This window comes from Argiope bruennichi, chromosome 5 (genome assembly GCF_947563725.1).
Source record: "Argiope bruennichi chromosome 5, qqArgBrue1.1, whole genome shotgun sequence".
In the NCBI taxonomy this organism is placed as follows: Eukaryota; Metazoa; Arthropoda; class Arachnida; order Araneae; family Araneidae; genus Argiope; species Argiope bruennichi.
The window spans coordinates 4,486,796-4,504,199 of NC_079155.1; the positions used below are offsets into that span (position 1 = coordinate 4,486,796).

The 17,404-nt window shown below is 28.3% G+C and overlaps 1 protein-coding gene across 1 annotated transcript in view; it reads right to left on the bottom strand.

The window, feature by feature from the left end:
- LOC129968936 (zwei Ig domain protein zig-8-like) overlaps nt 1-17,404 on the bottom strand; it is a 419,141-nt gene that overhangs the window by 122,797 nt on the left and 278,940 nt on the right. Inside the window, exon 3 of the mRNA XM_056083298.1 lies at nt 8,795-9,005. Coding sequence (XP_055939273.1) covers nt 8,795-9,005 — 211 coding nt within the window. The remainder of the gene's footprint in view (nt 1-8,794; nt 9,006-17,404) is intronic.

The window sequence follows — 17,404 nt, forward strand, 5'->3', positions numbered from 1 at the left end:
GGATGATAGCAGTTTATATATATATATATATATATTAGTAATTTTCTAAAAGGGAAAAACATTTCAATTTCTCACTTCTTATTTTTAGATTTTTTAGATTTAGATTTTAGATATTGACAAAATTTTTTTAATACATCGTCTTTAGAAATTAATAGTTGATTTCAAATTTATTAATGACATGGGGGAAAAAATTATTCCACTTTCGTTATTTTGCTGCATCTTACAAAAGGCTATAAAGCAAATAATCCACATCTGTTTAAATTAAAATTAGCAAAATATTTTTTATTGAATTCCTCACAAAGCCCATTTCATTGTACTTAATTATAGCTTTTAGATTTCTTTGAGCAAAACGTGCTGTAGCTTTGTATAACTTATCCTTTAATTCATTTGACTAATTTTTTCGGTATATTTTATTATATTAATGGGAAATTCAAAATAAAAATCTTGGATAACCAATAAAACAAATCCATGTTTAATTATTTATCTAACGTTTTTTCCTCTCTAATTAAACGAAATAATTGAATGTGCGCAAGGGACTCATCATGGAATATCTCCAAATCCATCAATAAGAAATGTTTTCCAGAAAAAGATAATCATAGAAATACAGTGCATCATCCTTTATTAATAACTATGCATTAACTCTTTCAATGGGGTCTACTGTGAATGAAAGGAACCAAATGCATTAACGTCTATGTTTACTAAAAGGAATATTCATAAATGAAATAATTCATTTGTTACAGCGGAATACATACAAGAAAATAATTGTTTTGTTAAAGCTTCTGATACTTATTGGCAATAAAAAGCAATATAAATTTTCAGCATAATAACTCTTAGCTTGATTTTTTTAGCTGTACAAATAATGTAACAAAATATGTAGTTTTGAAAAGTATCTTCTTTCTAAACTATTTTTTCTCCATGAAATTAATCTGTAACTTGTTTTCACTTACATTTAATTGAATTTTCTTTAAATCGGAGAAGTAATTTTGAAACTTTTAATATTAATGAAATAGTAATAATAAAGCATTTATTATAACGATTCAGTAGATTTATTTTTTTTATTAAAATAAAGAGTTATTTTTTGTCTCCATAACTATTTCTACTGCTTGATGAAGACACTATTTTTATTCTAGTGTTCTTTTTCCATGTTCGTTTTCATGGACTCTTGAGCGATGTTTTTTATTCGACATCTTATTTTTTTTTTATGTGTGACCAAACGATAACTTCGTTCATTAATCAAGCGAGAAGAGTTGTCAAAGCGCTGGATGGATAATTTTATTTTATTTTTTTTGGTAACTACTTTTTCTTTCACAGTCCAGATGAAAAACTGGGGATTCAGCTCTTTTTTTACGTATACTTATATATCCATTATTTCCTCGCTCCAAACTTCATTAAGGACGTAATTTGAGATGTCCCATTTTTTTGTAATTTTCTTTCATCTTTTTTGTATTTTTATGCGGAGCTTCCCTGCTTCATTTCTTTTTACAACTATAGCGAGGATTATAAAAACAGCGAGTCGTATTTTAAATCTTAATTAAGTGAATTTGTGTAAGGTCGTAAAACAGAGACGGATAACTTTTTAATTGGCCTTCCAGAATAAAACTCTTCTAATTCTCTAGATTCACAATTTATGATTCACTTGCTGCAGCTCTTATACGCTTGTTTTGACATTTTTATTTGTGATATACATGAGTCGTACGTTATATCCTCTTGAAGTTTTCTATTTCTTCCTTAGAGAAGATCAATTGTGCAATGCAAATTATCTTCTAGGGACTGACATTTTTCAGTTTTTGGTGTTCTGTAAAGTTTACCATATAATAGCTCTTGCACTTATTATCTTTCTGCATAGTAATTTTAATTTTGTATATTTATTATTCTACATTAATTTTATTTTGAAATCAAGAATAAAGGAAATTTTCAGATATTTTTCAGATACATGGGAAGTTTACCCTTTTTCTTTACTTCGTTGTAGAAAACTTTCAACTCTTTTTCTTTGGTGTGCAATAAATATAATATTAGATAATGAAATGTATTTTTAAATGTATCTTAAAACGCGTCACAATTTTTAGGCGAATCAGGCACACTCGCATCGAAAATTTTTCAATAACAAAATTCGTTAATGAATCAATACATTTTATATTTTAATTCATGAAAAATATAAATGCTATGTGTACATTACCCACATATTATTAATGTTAGTTAAATTATATTTTCATTTACATTTAATTTATATAATCAGCAAATAATACAAAACACATTATATGTTGACTTAAATATAAATAGTAAAATTTTTTAATGAAGGATTAAATATATAACAATGGAAGTTGATGGTTTCCTGAAGGCGTTCAAGTGACTAAAACTGCATTTCTACCATAGTTTTGAAGATAAATTTATTTCATTATGTTTAAAACAATATTGCCAAACGCATAAAAATTTTTAATTGAGACTGAAATGATTAATGATTTTTTTTAAACTAAAGTATTTAAAGTAAGATAAGTCGAACCAGCAGATGATGATGAGAAAGAAAAGTATGCAGTGTTCTAGATTACAAATATTGGTCTGAAAGTTTAGCAATTTATATAGCTTGTTTTAAAACATTATCTTGAAGATTACGCTTTACATTCTACACGGCTGCTAAAATCAGACCAATTTCAGAAAATCAGTTCAATGGAACTTCTTTAACTAATTTCATAAAATGTATGTAAATGGGTAAGGAAATTGCCAGATGATTATTTTTTTTTCTTTTCCCAGAATCATTTTCAATATTTAAAATAAAACCAGTCTTTCAATTTATTATATAGTTACATTAATTTAAAAAGATATAACAAACTTTAATTTACTTCTTTCAGTCAAACTTGCCGATTTCTTAAGAGGATTATAATTGCAACTTTCTACGTAAACATACTGATTACAGAGGTTTCGGTTTTGAACCCGTAAGTCATAACCCTTTCCAAATTTTGAACAGAGTAACTATAGTTAATAAACTAATGCATAATATATTATTTAAAATTCAAATAAATGTTCGATCAAATTACATTTTTGACTTTTTAACAATTGGAGACTGATCATCAAGTGTAATATCTAACGAATCGGTTAATCTTAGAAGCCATGATTACCGTGTCACTTATATGTTCGTCTGGTAATGTAATTAACAAGAACAGTTGTCTTTATGCTAATAAATACCAATAGTGCGTTAGCATTTGTGGAATTGATTTCATTATCAACATTTAGACATCGATAATAGGTAATAGTATTAAATTATTTTGGTTGTTTTTATATTTCAATTTCAAATCGCCAAATATTGAAGGAAATATATCATCTTATGAGATTAAGAAAATATATATGTTATCGTATAATGAGTTTTTCACAGCCTTACCAGTTATACCACCTATTAACATAATCCTCATTATTTTACAGAATATATAATTATTTCATAGTTAATTAAACATGATATAGCAGTTATTTCATAAAATTTTAAATAATATTTTGTAATAAATGATCATCTTCTATAATATATTGTTTTTCATACATTAGCTATAACATTATTCAAAAAATCGAAAATAAACAGAGCAATACATATTACTCGAACAAGAGTTTGTCCTACTTATTTATGTCGCATGCAAATGGCATATGCTTACGTGTTTATATATATAGAAAGTCTGTGCAAATCTAAAACTTTTGTGAAATGAAACCATTATCCATCTTGAAAATACTTTGAATTTCAAGAACATATATAGCAAAATTGAGGAAAGAAATACATATTGAATATAAAATATGTGCATAAAAATAGAAAATAATGCATTGCAAGGAATAGGAAACATTTCGAAAATCGAATATGTATAAATGTTCCAAGTTTTCTAAACATGTAAAATGTTTTTTTTCAAGAATTCATGCATTTCTAGTATATTTTTACATTTAAAAATATTTTAGTTAAAGTTATTTTTGAATAGCATTTCTATTAACTTTATTATATTTTAAGAAATTAATTATTACACTAGTAATTTCCTGTAACAAACAATAATGCAGTTAACTGTGTTTTCAGCCTAAGAATTTAAATGGCAAAAAAAGAGGCCAACGAACTCAACTTTACACAATATCCAGTAGGATTAATGTCATAAAGAATTATAATGTCGAAATGATATAGAATTGATAAATTCACCCAAGTACAAACATTATCCTTTTTAGATATGTTAGGGTTCCATTTCGAAGCCATATGTGGATTATTTATGGATTAACTTGATACTTTCATTAAAAATGCTGATAGTACGTGAGCTTGAATCCGCAATCTTATCTCTAAATTTTTGACCTACATATCAAAAATTTATGGTGATTACCAATTAAAATTTTAGTTCCTGAAGCAAAGGAAAGGAATATTATTTGGTCATTGACAAATTTAATGTGTTTAGCAGATTTTATCAAGCAAACTTCTCGTAAATGCTTGTTTAAATTTAAAATTTAAAAAAAATCCTAATATTTTCAAGCTAAATAATCATTTCCCGTAGTTGGAAATTTTCCAATGGTGTTCATGAAAGCTACTTCAATAAACAGTGGTAACAATAACTTTTCTTATCATTCTAATCATTTTTTTTATCATCATTGTTATGCCCACGATGTTTCGATTTTAATTTGCCCTCAAAAACGCTTTTTTGTTGTTACAGTGTATTTTGATTTTTTCATCTAATATCAGAATATAAATTAGTTCTTTTTTTTGGGGGGGGGGATGTCATTGACTGAATGTGATTTGAATTTGACGGATTTTTTTCTTCTTTTTGCCTCAAAATTGTATCCCAATAAATTATATTTGTAATGTATATGTTACGGCCAAAGCCCGAAATACGGCCAGTTCGCGAATTGGCCGGCCAATTCGCGAACTGGCCAAGAGGTTTGGCCAAAGTCCGAAATACTTGCAATTAATGTTGTATTTTCTACATTGGCTGGCCATTTCGCGAAGTGGCCGGGAATCCTTGGCCAAAGCCCGATGTGATAATCTATACTTATAAATAAAGCTCAATATATGTTTGTGTGCTCGTATGTGTGTGTGTGTGTGTGTGTGTGTGTGTGTGTGTGTGTGTGTGTGTGTGTGTGTGTGTGTGTGTGTGTGTGTGTGTGTGTGTGTGTGTTGGCGCTCTACATTCCAAACCGTTTGACAAACAGTTATCAAATTTGTCATATATATACCTTGGAGGTCGAAAATATGCACCGTGGAGCGAATTTTTAAAATTTTTAATTAGAATTTTAATTAAAAATTAAGCGTAATTTCGGCGATTTGTCGCTATAACCAGAAAATATTACAACACAAAATCGATTTTTGCATCAAATTAAAGCTTTTTTAAATTAAAGCTTAAAACTTAATTTATAAATTATGCTTAGATTATATTAGTCTAAAATTTAATCTGCACGAGCACGTCAAATTAAAAAAATAGCTTTTATCAACGTGTTGCCATCACATTGATAGAAGTTTAAATTAAAAAATAAATCAACTATTATTGCACATTTAATAAACAAAATTGTAATTTTTTGCAGGTGTATGTATAAAATGAAAAAAAAAAAAAATGAAATAAGATATTTTCTGAAAAGTGAAAGGAGGAAAAGTTTTCTATGAGCTTTGACAACACCTATATTATTAATTCAATAAAACAGTTTAATTTAAAGCAAACATAGTTTAATATACTTAGGATAATCATTCTAATCAGCTACCATCAGCTAATTTGGGTCATACATTTGTTAACAAAATGGTCTAAATTGACTAAATAATTATATTTAATATAACTTTAGTCAATAAATGCTCCGATGAATCAGGAATTTTAAATTTTTACATAGGTCCTCTACCCTTTGAATCATATTTAACAAAATATTCTTGAGACACCAATATTTTTAATAAAAATTGTTGAACTCCAACCAACTAAATCAATCACTAAAACTGACTGATTTATGAAATTTCAATATCACTCTTCTATAAAAACTGGCGATTTTAGACCACTTCACCAAGTGTCTCAATGAAGATACGCTAATCCTCTGCAGGGTTTCCCGACATTGAAATTGAAAACTGAAGGTAATTGAAAACTGAACACTCAATTTGCCTTTGTATTCATACACGATACGCAACGCCTTTGCTCAAGATATAATGTTTTCATTTTGAAGGGCACAAATCTAATCTTCAAGCTATCACGTTGTTAAAGTATATACGTTCACTGAATAATTTCTATTATGGCTTTAATATGAGAACAGAATAACACGAGATCATATTTTTATATATTACAAGCTTATTTTTAACTCAGAGGTGTCACTTATATTTGAACTCGTTTCTGAAACAATTGTACTTAAAAAAAAAAAAAAAACAGTACACAGAAGTACTCATTTTTAAATACTTCATTTTTAACAGGGTGTAAAACAATGTGCTCTTGATTCCTTTCTTTCTGCTTTGGCCAATCGTCCCCAGCCATTTCGCGAATTGGCCGGCCAAAGCCCGAAATCAAGAAAAGATCGGACATTGGCCGATAAGTTTACAGCAACGTTGGCCAGATCGCGAATTGGCCGGCCAATTCGCGATCTGGCCGATTTCGGGCTTTGGCCGTAACATATATATTTCTTTATTTATATCGATGTTTAAAAAATAATTATATTTAAAAAATAGCTAACACTTGACCCACTGTATTTTATTTGAATTTATTAGTATTGCATTTTATTTCTTCATATTGTATTTGTATTTAGTAGCATTGTATTTGCTCTTTTTCTGTTTTAGAAGTTATTTCGCTCATTTTGATAGATTACGAGGATGGGATGAAAAGTTTCCTGCCTGACCTAGATGTGGCGCTTCCGTAATTACTTTGACTAAGGCACTTCAAAGGCCTGTCTTTGTTTAGTACTTCTTGCATATTTTAAAATATTTGTGTTTGGTTATTTTTGTACGTTGCTGTTTTTGATAGAAATATATTTTTATAAAAGGCTTATCATCAACAAATATTAAAACTAAGCTAGATACTGCACTGGAAGAGTCTGCTCCGTCAGTTACAATGATTAAAACACGGGTTGCGGACTTTAAACGTAGTCGTACATGCACTCTGGAGGCGGAGTGTTCTGGAAGACCAAAATCAGTCACTACAGAGTAAATCGTTAGAAACGTTCCCAAAAATTTTATGAATGATTATCGATTGAAATTGACAGAGGTTGCTGAGTCTGTTGACCTAAAAAACGAACAAATCATATTTTAGTCGATATTTTGAGTACGAGAAAGTTATCAGCAAGATGGTTGCGACTGGATCAAACACTGCAGCGTAAGACGGTATCGGAGCTATACAATTCAAACCCAACTGATTTTTTGCGGCGTTTTCGTTTGTGAATGAGACATGTATCTATCCTATACTCCAGAGGCCAAACAGCAATTAAAACAGTGGACAGCAAAGAACGAATCAACACTGAAACAAGCAAATAAGTGCTCCATCTGCTGGAAAGGTTATGGCAGGTGTTTTGGGACGTTACGGACGTTTTATAATAGCATTATTTAGAAAAAGGCAGGACCTTTAATGCTGAATATTATGCGAATATTTTGGATAAATTGCATTCCAAAATCAAAGAAAAAAATGATCAGCTTTGGCCAAGAAGAAAGTCGTGCTTCACTAGGACAATGCTGCCTTCCACGAGGCTGTCATTGTGATGCCAAAACTTCATGAAATGAAGTTTGAAATTCTTTCTCATGCACTCTATTCTCCAGATATGGCCCCTTTGGATACAACCTCTTTCCCAACTGAAAAATTTCCGGCTGGAAGGAAATTCTGTTCTGATATCGAAGTCATTTCAGCGACGAATACCTACTTTGAGACCTTAGAAAAAAGCTCTTAAGGTGAGGGGATCCAGGCATTGCTTCACCGCTGGAGCAAGTGTATGTCAAGACCACGTTGAAAAATAAAGCAATCATTGAACAGATTTTTTTTTAAATTTTCTTTGTTAGGCAGGAAACATTTCTATCCAGCAATAAAATATGGATAATATTGCTGCATGATAACGTAATTCCAAATGACTTTGCGCTGAGCCTAACCAGAAAAGTAAGTTTATATTCTTTATTAAAATGTTAACCCTTTAAATCCGATGTTTGTTAAAGAGCAACTGGTTTCTTTTATTTTTATATTTTTACATATAATATGAAAAATAAATATATTTTACATTAATTCTCTCGTTTTTTAATAATTAGAATAATTTATCTTTTACCTTCACCTTTTTATCTATTTTTGTCATAAAAATTATATTTTTTATGTATTTCTGAAAAAGTTCAGAAAAAGTAGATATATTTCAAATATTGGAACTATTTATTAGAGCCGAAATTTCGTGAACCTTTCGGATGTAAAGGAATAACTAAAACTAAGAATATGAACCCAAAACGTTTGCAAATGCAAATAAGTTTAGTTCCATATCTTAAAGAGTAAAATCTCCCTGTAAAAATACAGCTATTTCATATTCTCTTAAATTGTCAGAATGTAGCTACATTTTTTCCGAAAATGTAAACCGCATATATCACTTTCTGCTCCAACAAACTCTGGGAAGAATGGATTTTAATGCATGCTTCCATATACATATCTCATTTACCATTCGTTTGACAATCCGTCCAAAAAAGCATTCTTTAGTTCATTTCTACTTTTGTATTCAAATTTGAAATTTAGAGACTAATTGCGCTTTAATACTTTACAAAAAATATCGCAGGTATTTTACATTAAATATACATCATATCAATATGACATGTTAAATCAATATGTTTTGAATATGATACGAATGGAATCATATTACAGTTTTTTTTTTTCCTTACCTACAATGGTGAGGTTTACAAAGAAACTGATTTTAGGATCCGAGCTGACTTGACATTCATAAGTTCCTGAGTCTCTCAGCTGCGTGTACTTGATTTGAAGAGTCCAATCATTGCTCTTCTGCAGGTGGAGGGCTTCAAAACGTTCATCACTAGTGTAAGTTTCCATCCCTACGGTGAGTACATGAAAATCTGTTCTCCGAATCCACGACACCTGGATTAATATGAAAAGAAAAATTAGTATAAAACTGCTGAAATTCGATTCGAATCATTCGAAAGTCAATTTCTAAAAACGCACATATTTAGGTTGGATAAAAAAAACGATATTTTCATTTAATTGTTTTCATATATTGAAGTATAAATTTGTAGTGCATTATTAAAGGGTATGTTAAAAAGTTGAAAGTAATTTTAAATGTTCAATTATCTTAAAATAATTTCTTCGGAAATTTGTCACAGAAGACGATTATAATATGGAATCTGCATTTAATTAATGAAATGATTCATAATTTTGAACACATTAAAATATGCATTGCAGTCGAAAATGCATAATTATGCAACAGTTAAGATCTGTTGTACTTCAGAAAGTAACTCAAAAAGTCACCAACATAAATATGAAATAAGCCAAGTGAAATAATCTGTATTTTAGTATATGGATGCTTTTAACTTGATTTAAAACGATATCTTTTGTGTGTGTGCGTGAAATAAAAGTAGCGCTTTAAATCTAAAGTGAAACTATTTTGATATGAATCGTAATGAAATTACGACCATAGCCAATCCATCCATGCTGAAAATTACGCTCCATATGAAAGTAAGAATGTTTGATTCAATATTCAAAATGGAACGTGCATCGGTAAGTGTTTATAGCTAATCAAAAACGGATGCAAGCATTTACTTTATGATGATGAACCGACGCTAAAACATCATCCATTAATCGATCTAGGTGCTATTGATCATTTTAATAAAGATTTAGCAAGGTTTATTAAAGAACTATTTTCAAATAGCTTTATGAGCAATTTGAAAATAGTTATTTATAGCTTATTTAATAGCTTTATGTTAATACAAATATTTGATAAATTATCGAAAAGAAATGTGTGAAATAAATTTTAAAAAATTACTTTATATTTTCATTTCATGTGGGATTTTAAAAGCTTTTATAAGATATAATATGTGCCCATAAAGGTAATATTAGCAAACATTCATATTATTTCCATAAAAAAAGACTTACCCTATAAATATACCTTTTTACCTTATAAATATTGAAGAAAAATAATGATAAATAAAATGATTCAGGAATTATAACGTACAAATAAGAATGTTTCTTACTCAACTGTTGTTATGTAGATGTATTACAGTTCATTTTGATACCGAATTTTGAAATGGTATTCGTATAATTCAAAGCAGGATGCGTATTATGAATTAGAAAGCAAAATTTGTATTCATTACACAATGTGCGATACATTCATTCTGCCATAAATGTCTTTCAGTTAAATTTTCAAAACAATGTAGTCGGAAACTTGTAACACTGTACATCAAATAAGAGATGACAAGTAGAGTTAATTATTATCCACAATCGACAGAAATCACCTGGCATGGAAATTTGTAACTATATAAGTTTGTATGGAAGATTTTGAACAGGGGCTTTCTTGTCAACAAGGTGAAAATAGGGCACACTGCACGATTTGATTGTAAACAGTGCCTCTTAGAGTTTTTTAAAATATTTTCGCTGTCATGGAAGATTCTGAAATCCATTAAATTTTCCTACACGATTTCTGATGTAAAAAAAACAAAGATAAAACTGGTAATGAAATTCTAATTGTTGCACTTGAATGACTGGATGGTATTTGTAATAAGACTGAGTTTCTTTTAAATGTATTTGGTACCATAAGAAGATTCTATATAATAACTATAAATGCATTGATTGACGAAGACATTTATTTTTATTTTATGACTACGAAATTATTTATTTTTCATGACTAAACATTATTCAGAAGTGATTAGGTACCGGAACTTTTGACAATAAGCCTCTTTTACATTCAACCCACTATGTCTAAGCAAAATGAAAGAGGATTTTTTTTTCATAATTACATTTATTTTAAATACTAGTAATTATGAAAGGTCAAATTGAAAATACAAATATGCACTCATTTGCATACATAACTGCATTTGAACAACAAATATTAGACAATAACTTTCAAGCGTAAATATCGAATCATTGTTATGCACAGAGAGCCCTCCTACTTGGTTAGGAAAAATATTATTCAATAGGACTTACGAGTACCAGGCCTGTGTAAATATTTAATAAATATAGTTTCAAGTCGTGAATGAAAGGAACGTCCGAACTCTATATTAATCATGATGCAAAGCACAAGAATTGCTAATGAGATAATGGAATGAGACTCGGTTAATAACTTGAATGCACAGGAATATAATTAATATAATCGGAATAAATTTATACACGGGAAACAGTTTAGATATATCTGATTTTTACGTTTCCCTAAAATAAATGAATTTCAAAAGATTTTTCCCAATCTAAAAATATAATATCGAATTGGTATTCAACATTCCATGGAAATGTCAACAATGCATAATAATCGTTCATTGTACATCCTCTTAAAATGTCGCCTCATTTCTACACTTACTGTGAAAGTAAATATATGTTTAATTAAATGTTTGAAAAATACCTCATTTTAAAATGAATGAAAGTTTATTGATATTATGAATGTATTTTTAAATACCGAATATATTTGTTCCCAAGAATCTTCGATATTTAAATTTTTAAAATAATTAATATCACAATTTGGAAATGGTATCAATAAATCTCCATAGAAAATCAGTTGAAATTTTAATCATATTGATTACTTTGAATTTTGTTTTGTGCAATAACTATCACTTAAACTAGTTGTAAAATTTTATTTTGACAAAATCAGATAATTTTAAATTAGCAAATATTTTAATGTATTTTGATTAAAAAAAAAATTAAACTTTCATTTTTGTAAGTTTGTTAAATTCAAATTGTGATTCTAATAATTCAGACATAATTCTTTCTGGAATTATATCTGACTTAAGCATAGAGCGAAAAACGGTATAGAGTATTATCAATCCCTTACAAGGTTGCTTAAATATGTTTTCTTGCGAAAAAGTTTTCTATTATTTTTTACGTTGCAAATAAAGTTTTAAATTAAAAATAGCATCAAAAACTTCTCGAAGAAAAAAAGAAATCTTGAAAACTCTACAAATGATACTAGATTTTCCACTGTTTGTCAATTCCATAAAAAATTTGTCCTGTGATGAATGCACCATAGATTACCTCTGGTATAACGTCGGTGGATAACCCATAAAAGTGTATCCTTTTAAGAAACAGGATGATTATTGGCTTTAAATCATGCGACATGCTTTGAAGTGAACAAAAAACAGTATTGAGAAAACTGTGATATTTTTTATTATTATATATTTGGAAGGAAAAACGAAGTATTCTCTTTATTTTCCCAAACCACAAAAAAAAAAAAAAAGAAAAAAAATCTACCAACTCACAAACAGAGCAAAAGAATACTGAATACTTCGAAGGAATAATTTGCATTTTAAGGATTTTGAGTACAGTAGGATTATAGAAATGAAAGTTTTAGTTTTAGGCATATTAACGTCCCGTTTTAAAGCAATATTAGGGCTATTTTGGGGACGAAACTCGTGATTTTGAATCTCGATCAGATGACGAGGACGACACCTGAACTGGCACGACTTCTCCAAACTTCCGCATCACACCAGTGGGAGGGCGTCTGGTCCCGACTGATTTAACGTGCATCAGACCCGCTTACACGACGGTTCTTCAGTAGAATCGGCTCTCGAACGTGAAAACATCCGGTTCCGAGACCTTACCATCAGACCACCGTAGACATGAAAGAGAAGGAGGATTTATCTTTTCATAATCACAAAAAGAATGGGTTGAAATGTCGAAGCCGTCTACAGATGTTTGTCGATTTTTTTTTCATTATATTAATAATGAGATTGATAATGTTTCATCATGGTAGAGGCATACGAATCTGATACTTTTATATTGAATAGTGGGAGAAAACCATTTAATTTATGATCACTGTATATCGGAGAGACAACTAAGAATAGTCTTTTTCACAATATTTTCCGCCTCTGATATGTCATGGAAGGATTTTTATTTGTTCCTCGCAACCATTAGAATGCCGCTCATGACTCGAAGTCATAAGCTGATTTCAGCAGAACCACGCTAAAAATATAAGGTAAAATTCCAAATAACTCCTATAAATTACCAATATTATACAATGATCAGCGCGTTACTCTATCTGCTACCGATTTCGTTAAAGTGGAAAAGGATTACAACAAACTAGAGTAAGTTTGTTTTGAGTTAAAAAACATAACTTAATTTTTTAGTTAAAAAATGGATATTTTATTTATTGCAAACATTTATTTTGAAAGATAAATATTTAATTTAATTGGTAATCGAGATTATTTAAAAATCTCTTCATTATTTACAGTGCTAAATTGACAGAATTTACGAAAGAGTTTTCAATATATTATATGAATGAAAACCCTTATCCTTTAATGCATCAGAATAAAACGTAAAATATTGATATAGCTATATAAGATTTTCTGAAATATCAAAGATCAAAAAAAATATCGTGAGCTATCATGAAAATATATGGTGAGAAATTTCCAAAAATACCACATATGCTATATAGGTTTTAAAATCATTCTTCATCAAGTCAGCTAAGGCGAAATGATTTGCATACAACTCAGGTTTTACCGAATGTTTCTTGTATATTTACAGAAAAATCCATAAAAATACAAAATACAAGATAGATAGAAATGGTGTCAGTGCCAGCTAATTTATTCAGCCGCAGATAGGAAAGTTACCTCCTACATTTTTATATCAAAGGCGAGAATCATAAATATAAAAACTGAAAGTGCAAAAATGTATGCCGTCTGCATATATTCCCGAAGTGCGATACTAGCGATTTAAAGCTGTAAGCGTTGCAGTTTTATCCAACATTTTTCTGGGGGAAAAGTCAGGTCTTTCAGTTCAATAAGTGCAAAAGGGGTTATATATAAATTTCACTTTTCACTTTTTTTTTTCTTATACATTGTACTCATAACTTTAGTTTCCAAAAAAATAAAGTGCAATTCACCGTCATTCAAAATTGATGTCCCAATTATATTCGTAGAAATTTGTTACATTTTTTTCATTGAAAAAGGAATGCTTTTAATACGCGATGCTTGAAATACGATGTATAAGGTATTCAGAAGTTTGGCGTACATATTATATTTCTATAAATAACAATAAATGCAAAATATCAAAATTTATACAAATAAGCCTGCGCATTAAAACCATTATTCTTCTTTCATGGTCATTTTATAATCCATTAAAATTGCCTGACATTTTTAACATTCGGAAAATAACAGAAGAATTAAGTTGTTGGATATTGTATGAATTCAAATGTTTTTAATATTTCCTGTTTCGAAAAGGTGCGAATATTAACTCATAAAGTCATTTCAAAAGCTTGTCTTTACAATTTCTTTGACATATTATATATTCTTAAAATTATTTTATTTGATGAAATCCTATCGATTTAAAACAAAAACTAGTAAAAAATCAGAAAATTAAGGAAGTTCCTTTTTTTATCCTTATTAAATAATGGTTAAACATATGGTGTTTAAAAGGTATGCCAAGAAATATATTCTCTGAACTGATTCTCTGCATGATTATAATCATGAGTGTTAAATAAGAACGAAAATGAGTTGCCAATTTTGAGAACAAATTATATAAATAAGGTAGACTCAATTTCGGTATCATTAAGTTAATTTGTTAAGTAAATTGATAAAAAATAAAATTACTTGAAATTACTTGCTAATGAAATGATAAAAATAAATTTTTATAAGAAATTAGAAATTTCTCAAATGTTAAATTTTTTTATATCCTATGGCGAAGTATGTGAAACTTTAAAATACTTCTCAGTGATAAATATTTCCTAAAGAAAACTTCTTTAATCATATATTCAAAACAAATCAGGAAAAAAAATGAATATATATATATATATATATATATATATATATATATATATATATATATATATATATATATATATATATATATATATATATATATATATATATATATATATATATATATATATATATATATATATACACTTTCCGCATTTATGAGACATTCAGCTGAAAAAGGGAAGAAATCAAGTGGGACAAAATTTTTCATTTAACTAAATTTCCTTAACTACTGGAGGTAGGACAAACGAAATAATTATTCAAATTAACAGATCAATTGTTCAATATAATGAACAATTTGTTTTTATAGACTTTTATTTTGAGACCTGCTTCTCTTTAGATGTAAAGATTTGATGATCCTATTTGTATACAATAACATTGCTATTAAAGTTTAGTTTCTATTTCTTCTTCATTGTGGCACTATGGCACTATGGGACTATGGTAGAATCTTGAAAAGGGAACCTAAATGCTTGGAAATTCGAAATTCGATTCCATGAAAAGATCAGTAGACTCGTATATACGATATATATGCATGCAATCAAATTGAGCAAACAGGAATCTTACTGAATCAAAGATGTCAAAAGGAATCGAAGAACTTTAAAAATATTTCAGTATCAAAAATTTTTATTTCTTCATAATGCGGAAGAATTGGACCTACTTTTTAGCTTTTCTGTTAAAAATGAATCAAACGATGTAACAAGATGTCTACATTTTATAAATAACTCATGTAGAGCATTACAAATGTCTATAGAAAATATAAGTTCTTGTATCAAAGTAATCTAAATTTTTTTTAAAAAAATTCAAATCTAAACAAAAAGCTGTCACATATTTTAGATTTAATTTATTCCTAATCTTAATTTTTTTTATTGCAAGTGTGCATTTATTTACTCAAGTATTCAGCATCTTCAATGTCCCAAATATATATATATATATATATATATATATATATATATATATATATATATATATATATATATATATATATATATATATATATATATATATATATATATATATATATATATATATATATATATATATATATATATATATATATATATATATATATATATATATATATATATATATATATATATATTACAAATTACATTAGTATTTAAATATAAAGTACATTGTTACCTTAAAATTAAGTTTAAAACCTGCAATTATTAAGATTTCGAATGCAGGACTTCATTCCTGTGACGTGATCCGAAACCTCTTTAAAATTAGGCAACTCATTGAAAACACTCATTTTCATTTTAAAAATATATTTGCCGGTAATCACTCAATACTCTTATTAATAGGAAGGTGAAAATAGTGTATTCAAATCTGTTTCTTTTTTCTTTTTTTTATTAACCTGAAAATTGAAGTAATAAGCGAAAATAAAAAGCTTAATTTACAGTTTTATTAGCAGGTCTTATTTGTAGTTCATGCGAATATTAAATAGATATTCGAATTGTCTTTCTTTGAAATTAGAATTGTTTGTCTAAAAAGTCTAGAATTTGAACTCTGAGAAATAAAAGTCTGGGAAATATCCAATAAAGCATTTCTACTTGACAAATATTCTTACAAGATTAAATCAGTGTTATAGATTATATAGTTATCAGATTTATCGGATCCTATGTTTGATGTTGTCCAGCTTTATGTATTAATATTTAGAAATTACTTAGTAAATGTTTTATCTTAGCTGAAAATTTCAAACAATGAACAAGAGATAATTTCTTTGTGGGAGGATTCCCATTTAATGTACCAGTCTACTCTGGCGATTTGTTATGATTGTCAGAAAACGGCGAGTGAAGGTTGTATAAATAATTTTTCTGAATAGGCTTTGAAATTATAAATGCAATAAATATCATTTAGTATTGACTTAAAAGAAATAGATCCACCACCAAAAAATTTGTGATGATTGGGACATTAAGATTTCGATATGAACGAAAATTAATAGTGTTTAAAATTACAATTGATTGATTGCAATTCAGCTGCATAACTGCAGATCTGCAAAATGAAAAAATGAGTGAAAATCAAAATGATTCCTTTACCGTCGACATGCATTATGTAATTCATTAGTAGGATCTCCGAATTAAAAATATTATGAAATGAAACAGCAATTGAATGAATAAAAAATCGGGACAAATAATTTTGCTTCAAATTTTTAATCAATATTAGTTACGTAATATTTATAATTCACTTGTTCTAAATTAGGAATAATACCATAATACTAAAAAGGGGGTAAAAATATATGATTGATCCCATATAAAAGAAGAAAAAAAGAATTTAATAAGTTTGGAATGAAAATTTTGTACAAATGAACTTGACAATTAGCATATAAGATGTAATAACACGCTTTTAATGGCCGAGGTATTTGTATATGCTTTGCGTTATCTATATGTTAACTGCTAAGGGACTGTGCATATGTCTTAACTTGTTTGTGCATTTGAATAGAACAGATTGTTTATAAATTTTGAATATAGTAGCCTGTCAGTAAGACGCCTCATTTAAGGTAGGATTTCTTCCCCAAAATTATTACATCATCCTTCTACAAGACAGGTTAAAGTTAAATTTGGCAATTATTGCGTATATGTACGT